Source organism: Odontesthes bonariensis, chromosome 11 (assembly GCF_027942865.1).
Source record: "Odontesthes bonariensis isolate fOdoBon6 chromosome 11, fOdoBon6.hap1, whole genome shotgun sequence".
Taxonomy (NCBI): domain Eukaryota; kingdom Metazoa; phylum Chordata; class Actinopteri; order Atheriniformes; family Atherinopsidae; genus Odontesthes; species Odontesthes bonariensis.
Genome location: NC_134516.1, coordinates 8,522,751 through 8,530,970, shown reverse-complemented (window position 1 = coordinate 8,530,970; position 8,220 = coordinate 8,522,751). Strand labels below are relative to the sequence as shown.

At 46.1% G+C, this 8,220-nt stretch overlaps 2 protein-coding genes across 2 annotated transcripts in view; both read right to left on the bottom strand.

Moving 5' to 3' along the window:
* The window catches only part of LOC142391563 (uncharacterized), a 251,014-nt gene extending 249,552 nt beyond the window's left edge, over positions 1-1,462 (bottom strand). The window contains exons 1-3 of the mRNA XM_075477417.1: positions 1,304-1,462; positions 269-379; positions 92-184 (exon numbers count right to left, since the gene is read on the bottom strand). Coding sequence (XP_075333532.1) covers positions 92-184; positions 269-336 — 161 coding nt within the window. The 5' untranslated portion in view covers positions 337-379; positions 1,304-1,462. The remainder of the gene's footprint in view (positions 1-91; positions 185-268; positions 380-1,303) is intronic.
* Positions 1,463-4,693: 3,231 nt separating this feature from the next.
* Positions 4,694-7,073, bottom strand: LOC142391195 (stonustoxin subunit alpha-like). Its single transcript, XM_075476970.1, has 4 exons — positions 7,000-7,073; positions 6,064-6,225; positions 5,332-5,378; positions 4,694-5,205 (listed from the first exon to the last, which is right to left on the bottom strand). The coding sequence occupies exons 1-4, from the start codon at positions 7,071-7,073 to the stop codon at positions 4,694-4,696; spliced, it is 795 nt and encodes a 264-aa protein (XP_075333085.1).
* Positions 7,074-8,220: the final 1,147 nt, after the last annotated feature.

Here is an 8,220-nt window from a genome sequence, read left to right as displayed (position 1 = left end):
CTGGTGGATCCTGATGGGAAAAAAAGGCTTTTCAGCCTGCATGCATGATATACTTAATAACCTCTAAATCAATGACCTGATGTTAACTTACTCTGCTTTCGAGGCCTGTAATTTGAAAAGTGGGAGATACTTCTGCAGTTCGCTCTGTGAGGACCCACTCCTGGGTCCAGGTCTCTGTCCCTTCCTGTGAATAAAGGAGGTTTGGTGATGTGAGCGCTGAGCTGGGACATGGAGAAGAGTCATGGACAGTTAGAGATGGTCACCTCACCTCTGAGCTTTGCTCTGGCTCTCATGTTCCCCACACAGAGAGGTTTCAGTGTCCTCATTCTGATCCATGCTGCTGAACTCACATCAGCTCACACACACTTTCTACCTTCTTCTGCAGAGGAGACACAGATCATTCATCTGCACATCAACCCACATCCTCCTCTCCATCATTTATGTAAAAAGATCAGCTGCTCCTCTGATTGGCTCAGATTCTCTGTTTCACACCAGTTTCAGTTTAATCATTATTGTCATTAAATGTGTTTCTCAGCAAAATGATACTAGAGAATAAAACAGATATTTTAAATGAATACATGCAATTAAACACAAAATTTTTCTAAACTCCAGTTCCAGTAATTTGACTCTTCATACAGATGATGTTTTCAACAGATTTTCAAAAGAAAAGTATAAAATAAAACTCTCTAAGATACTTGAAAAGGTCACAAGAAAAACTATTTTCAGCTAATCTCCAGATAAATGACGTGTTGTTGCAGCTCTAATTCAGCGACACAATAAAGCAGATGTAAAACATGCTGGAATTTAAGTTTGTTTGTGGGATAAAGAGACATTTTTATTCAGTGAAGACAGGAAACTGAACACAGAGAAACAAGGAAAAACTGGCCTGACGTGTACCGACTATCCTGGAACATGGAGGTGGGTTATGATCAAGGTGATGGAATTTAAAAACCTTGAAAAACCTGTCTGACTCACTGAGTTACACAATGAGAAAGCCACACCTCCATCCAGGGTGTTACCTTTAGTCTTTAAGAGATAAACAGCAGAGAGTTTCTGTGTCTGACTTCAGTGGAAGAAACCGCAGTTATCCCCACAAATTAAAACACAATGTGATTTATTTTGGGAATAAAACAATAAATAATATGTTTCTAATCAACAACAATGTAAATGATAATCGTGCAGATTTTTCTTCAAAGTTCTTCGAGTGATCAAACTGGACCTGAAATAAGAAGTGAACATGTTCCCCAAACATTACAGAGCAGAAACAAACAGGAAGGTTACTGAAGACAAAGTTCAAACTCACAGTTTGTTCAAGCCAAGTGTTTAAGAAGACGACGCTCCGCTCCACAGACACAGGTGAGCTGCTTCCTGGAATCAGTCAGAGCTCTAACCCTGATGGCGGCAGGACAGGTAGGAGGGAGGGCAGGACAGGTAGGAGGGAGGGGCAGGACAGGTAGGAGGGAGGGCAGGACAGGTAGGAGGGGGGGCAGGACAGGTAGGAGGGGGGGCAGGACAGGTAGGAGGGAGGGGCAGGACAGGACAGGTAGGAGGGGGGGCAGGACAGGACAGGTAGGAGGGGGGGGCAGGACAGATAGGAGGGAGGGGCAGGACAGGTAGGAGGGAGGGCAGGACAGGACAGGTAGGAGGGGGGGCAGGACAGGTAGGGGGGGGGGGCAGGACAGGTAGGAGGGAGGGGCAGGACGGGTAGGAGGGAGGGGCAGGACAGATAGGAGGGGGGGGCAGGACAGGTAGGAGGGGGGGCAGGACAGGACAGGTAGGAGGGGGGGCAGGACAGGTAGGAGGGGGGGCCAGGACAGGTAGGAGGGGGGAAGGACAGGTAGGAGGGAGGGGCAGGACAGGTAGGAGGGGGGGCAGGACAAGTAGGAGGGAGGGGCAGGACAGGTAGGAGGGAGGGGCAGGACATGTAGGAGGGAGGGCAGGACAGGTAGGAGGGAGGGGCAGGACAGGTAGGAGGGAGGGACGGGCAGCAACAGGTAGGAGGGAGAGGCATGACAGGTAGGAGGGAGGGGCAGGACAGGTAGGAGGGAGGGGCAGGACAGGTAGGAGGGAGGGGCAGGACCAAGGGAGTAACTTTGATTTTGACATTGGTGGGGACACAAAAGTGCTCCACGACAGTTTTCTTTTTTTTTTTTTTTGCATTACCAATCATAAGTTAATGGCATGCAGATGCTGTTAATGAGCCATCCTAATGTTTAGGGAGTTGGTCTTTAAATCACAGGGTTGCAAGCTCAAATCCCACGATTAGGCTACCTCTGTTTACACCCCCATCCATGACTGGAGTGACCTTGAGCAAAACAACTAACCCAACAATTCTCCAGAGACTGTAACCAATAATGTGTTCTTATAAGTCGCTTTGGATAAAAAAAAAAAAAAAAGTCAGCTAAGTGTTATGCAATGTAACTCATATAATGCAGGGTATCTGCACATTTTTTAATCAACAAATTTAATGACTTTTAAGACCTTTGTAAGACCTCCAAGAATAAAAATTAAGACCATTACCACGGCAAAAATATATATAAAAACTACACTCTAGGCTGTTCGGTGTTGAAAAAAAGTCCAGTGTGAAATGTGTGCTTCAGTGATACTGAATCAGTGTGTCAACATGATCACATAAGATTTGAACGCACAAGGGAACACCACACACTACAGGACAATCGTGCCCAAGACACCTCTGCGAAGGAGTGTGTTTTCGCTGCCATTTGTCTGTCTGTTTGTCTGAGGCTCTGAGCAAAATAAATCTATAATTGAACCTAATTTTCGAGTTGTGTCTACTGTGCTTTTACAACTAGCAAAACGATTTTACTACCCAAGTTAACTTAAACCAGAACTTTGGACAACTCACGTGAAGCACAGACTGGTTTATGCAGTAGTCAGCTGTCCATATGGACAGTGACTTTGCAGCATAAACCACACGACAAAATCAAATTTCCTTCGGGATTAATAAAGTATCTCCAATCTAATCAAATAAACAAAAACGAGCACAGACCGCTCATACAGTCAATGGCATGTACCCATAAAAAAAATACACACTCACACACACATCACACAACCTGACCATCGACTGCTAACCATGATCAGTAACCTACACAAACCCAGACACATATTGGCTCGGCGGCCAGCAATCGGATAAACCAATTAAGTGAATCAATCCTGTGAAAGAATGAAAACAAGTGAATGAAACCTGCACTCACCCATTATGAAGTTAACTCTGCCAGCCCCATAATCTTGCCCCGCTCAGCCAACACCTTGACGTCGGGTATGGTTGGTAACGTTACGGCAGCTAGCATTAGCCACTAGGCTGCTAGGCTTGCTAAATCGGTAAGCATTAGGCAACTGAAGAAAGCTAGTCTTTTTAGCTACGTTATATTGTCATCTTTCTTCTCGGCTATAAGTTAACCTTTGTTTACGGCCACTGGCCCTAACCTGACTCACTGAATCACCGGAAGTTTTCACCGGAAGTACTGGCGCACACACAAAACGTTAGACATTTTAAGACCTTAAAAAAGTATTTTTTATTTAAGACTTTTTAAGGATCCGCGGAGACCCTGAATAGGGGATTGAATATTGGTAGGGACGTGACCCTAGCGTCCCTACCCAAAATTACGCCCTTGGGCAGGACAGGTAGGAGGGAGGGCAGGACAGGTAGGAGGGAGGGCAGGACAGGTAGGGGGGGGGGGGGGGGCAGGACAGGTAGGAGGGGGGGCAGGACAGGTAGGAGGGGGGGCAGGACAGGTAGGAGGGAGAGGCATGACAGGTAGGAGGGGGGGCAGGACAGGTAGGAGGGAGAGGCAGGACAGGTAGGAGGGAGGGGCAGGACAGGTAGGAGGGAGAGGCAGGACAGGTAGGAGGGGGGGGCAGGACAAGTAGGAGGGGGGGACAGGACAGGTAGGAGGGAGGGGCAGGACAGGTAGGAGGGAGAGGCATGACAGGTAGGAGGGAGAGGCAGGACAGGTAGGAGGGGGGGGCAGGACAAGTAGGAGGGAGGGGCAGGACAGGTAGGAGGGAGGGGCAGCAACAGGATACGATTTCATTTTCATCTGAGTTTAACAGCAGCTTGTAACCTGGTTGGGATTTGTTTTAAAATGAATAAACTTCATCAGTCTTACTCTCACTCCTGACTCCTATCAGCCATCATCTGCTTATTTCCTCCATCATGTCCTCACTGAGGAGTTATCTCATATTAGGGAGGGATCCCGATGGAGGTCAAAATGGTAACTGAGCATCTAACAGCCAGTCTGGGACTGGGAGGCATCCTGCTTTGGTATCAGGTAGACTGGTCATGTTGACTCTGAAGCAACAATCAGAGGGAGGGGGGAACATGCTCATTAATATCGCTGATGTTGGAAAGAAAGAGAGCATTTTCTTTCCATCTGAGCAGGACTGAAACAGATGACCTGGCTGAATACACATACAAATGTATACATGTACATTTATAAATGACAAACATGTCCATCCATCCATTTTCTACACCCACTTAATCTAATTCAGTCAGGGATGGGGGGGCTATCCCAGCCGTTACTGGGCGAGATACATATTATTATATTAGATATTGGGCGGGGTACACCTGGCCATCACAGAGACATATGACACAAATGACCACACATACGCTCACACTCAAATATTTCACCAGAAACCAAAGCCAGCAGGACGGTCTGCATACACTGCTGCTCTGTTAGAGACGGAGGAGGAGGAGGAGGAGGAGGAGGAGGAGGAGGAGGTGGATCAGTGTGTCAGAGGAGACTCTGTAGAAGGACAGAGTGCCAGCAGTACAGAAGGAAGATGAGGAGGAGGAGGAGGAGGAGGAGGAGGAGGAGGAGGAGGAGGAGGAGGAGGAGGAGGAGGAGGAGGAGATGGGTGTTTCTCTCTTATCGTGACAGACATAGTAAACTCCATCAGAGCAGCTCAGACTCCAGGACTGATCATTCCTTCCAAACTCACAGTCTCCTCCTCTCCTGCTGATTCCTCTGTAACTCACTGATATATAAACTCTTCCTCTCCACTCGACCTCCCAGTAACAGCGACCAGTCAGAACATTTCTACACAGCAGCTGAAGCCTGACATCAAATCTGTCTGGATGATCAGGATATGACTGAACCTCTCTCACACGTGTCACCTTCCTGTTGTTGTCAGACAGTTTCAGGTCTCTGCTCACTGTGTTTGTGTCGATTGTGAGTTGGCAGGAATCTGAAGGAGAGAACAAACACAGTCCAGCTGCAGTTATTGATCTATCATCTGTTCACTTTGATCAATGAGTGATGTGACAGTGTGACGATGGCTGGATGTCATGAATCAGATGAAGAACACACTCACACTTCCTCAGCCCTGGTGTCAGCCATCGTTCTCCAGCAGGCTCCACCCTGAAAGGAGGAGGGGGGTCAGAGCAGCACCGTCTCTTTCAGCATCAAACATGGACATTACATGGCTCTCACACACATATTGTTCTACACTGAGAAAGGAACAGTCCAACATCTGGACACATCCACTGGAGTGGAGCATCTGGAAACTACAATGAGCAGAATCAACACTGACGCGTACAAAACTGCTTTGTGGAAGTCACAATTTCTTCTTTCAGCCGTCTCCTCCTTTTCATCTCTTCACATATGAAGAACACTGTAAAAACTCCTGATCTGACCCAGAGCTGCAACCTTCTATCTGCCCTAAAGTCTGACTGATCTGCTTCTGACAGGAACATCCTCTGCACAGCAGCCTGCCTCAGATTCTTCACATTGTTTTCACTGTTGCTCTTTTTTCTGACTCAGCTGGGAAATGTTAAAGTAACTTCTTTTCCGTGCACATGAAGCTAAGTGACTGTCAGAAACACAGGGGATCTGTGTGCTCTGTCTGTAAGTCTGATATCAAGACAGAGTTTGCACTGGTGGCTTTATCTTTACTATCAGGGTCAGATGACCAAAATATGTCTCTTGAAAATGACAGACTGTTCCTTTAATATGCAGCGATCTGTCCAAACTGGTTCGACCAACCAACATACTATTTCTTTTTCCTCCCTCAAACGCTGTGTGGCTGCAGCAGGCCTCTCCATACCTGAGTGTGTGTGGATCCTTCAGTGCAGCCCTCAGCAGCTTCTCTCCTGAGGCTCCTGGATGGTTGTAGCTCAGGTCCAGCTCTCTCAGATGGGAGGGGTTGGAGATCACAGCTTCAGCCAGAGAAGCACAGCCTTCCTCTGTGATCAGACAGCCTGACAGGCTGCAGACACACACAACAACAGAAACTCTGAGAGAACTGCTCTGAAACTCAAGCTGAATGTCATACTTTCAAACTGTGACAAAAACCCCAGAAAAATCCTTGAATTAGAGCAGCTTTATTGGGAATTCAGCTGGATTAATATACACCTACACTTTACTGTTTTTACTAAAAGAAACAACAAGAAGGAACATCCAAAGAGCACCTCGGTCCATCTGAGCCCAGCTGAGCGTACACGTGATTTCATCCTCATCTACATTATCTGGAGCTTTAGTGTAGTTTGGAGAAGCTTGTTTTCATACAGTCCTTACCTGAGAGTTTCCAGTCTGCAGTTTGGACTCTTCAGTCCATCAGAAAGCTGCTTCACTCCTGAATCCTGCAGGTTGTTGTTACTCAGGCCCAGTTCTGTCAGGCTGGAGGACTGGGAGCTGAGAGCTGAGGACAGAGCTGCACAGCTTCTCTCTGAGAGCTCACAGCCACTCAGGCTGAGGAGGGAATGAGATGGAAGGAAATAACTTGATCCATTAATCAATCAAACTACATTCATATTTGATAAGTGGAAGAATTCTGTTTCCCTGTTTGTTTCTGTTTATTTGTTAAAGACATTAAAGTGTGATGGAAGGTGTCTACATGTGCCGTCTTAGCTCAGCAGATGGAGAAACTAAAAGATGTATCTGCTGCTGTTATTGGCTCATCCTGTGATCAGATCAGCTCAGCAAAGAACACCATGTGAGCAAAGCATCTTCTCACACTAACAGTCAGCTGTTTCTCCAGCACCAAAGTGTTATCTGGCCCAGCTCAGCTGTGGCTCTGTAGCTGCAGCCTTTGTCTGTCACTCTGCAGACTGACATGCTTTCTGTAGGACTGACGGACCTTTCTACCAAGAAATTAATACATGAATGACAACATGTTTTTCTCTTTCTCAGACTCAAGACTTAAAATGTTTCCACAGAAGAGTAAGTTAAAAAGCACAAACTGAATTTTGGTTACTTTGTTAAAGTTGCTCATGTTCAAAACAGACAGTAAAACTAAATCTACACTTCAGGACGTACTGAACACATGCAGTCAGTGTGAGTCTGACGAGTCTGGGGAGGAAACATCAGATAAAAACAACATATCCAGAGTCAGAGAAGCTTTATTGACTTATTGTTAGAGTTAGTTAAGCCAGATAACTACTGTAACTAATAAGATGGGAGCAAATAAAATTATTAATTAATCCAATAAACAAATTAATTATAAAATTGATAAATAACTGCCACCAAGTTCTTCCTCAGAGGAACTGCTGAGTTTCTATTTCCAACAAAGTATCATCTCACATCACTTGTAAGATGATATTTTGTTGTGAACTGACACTTCATAAATAAACTGAAGTTCATTTGAAACTGAGTTTAACGCTGATTCTGCTGTTTTTCTCCAGTTAATAAGTAAACAATGTATTTATAAAGAAATATATCTGTGTTTGTACTCACAGAGCTTTGTTGGAGGCTTTGACCACTGGCAGCAGCCTCAGAAGAGCCTCCTCTGAAGCAGAGTACTTCTTCAGGTCAAACTCATCCAGATCTTTTCCTGATGACAGTAAGATGAAGACCAGAGCTGACCACTGAGCAGGAGACAGTTTATCTGTGGAGAGACTTCCTGATCTCAGGGCCTGTTGGATCTCCTCCACCAGAGAACGATCATTCAGTTCATTCAGACAGTGGAACAGATTGATGCTTCTCTCTGCAGACAGATTCTCACTGATCTTCTTCTTGATGTAATCGACTGTTTCCTGATTGGTCTGTGAGCTACTTCCTGTCTGTGTCAGCAGGCCTCGTAGGAGCCTCTGATTGGTCTGCAGGGAAAGACCCAGGAGGAAGCGGAGGAACAGGTCCAGGTGTCCATTTGGACTCTCTAAGGCCTTGTTCACAGCACTCTGATGCAGATGTTTTAGTTTTGGTTTATTAAAAAATGAAGGCCTCTTGGGTCGTTCATCTTCTCCCATCAGGTTGAGTCCAGAGT

Coding starts and splice junctions, on each gene's coding strand:
- LOC142391195 (XM_075476970.1), bottom strand. CDS start 7,073: ATGTCAGTCTGCAGAGTGACAGACAAAGGCTGCAGCTACAGAGCCACA. Junction 6,226..6,999: donor CTGGGCCAGATAACACTTTG/GTGCTGGAGAAA, acceptor GTGTGTCTGCAG/CCTGTCAGGCTGTCTGATCA. Junction 5,206..5,331: donor GACACCAGGGCTGAGGAAGT/GTGAGTGTGTTC, acceptor TCTCTCCTTCAG/ATTCCTGCCAACTCACAATC.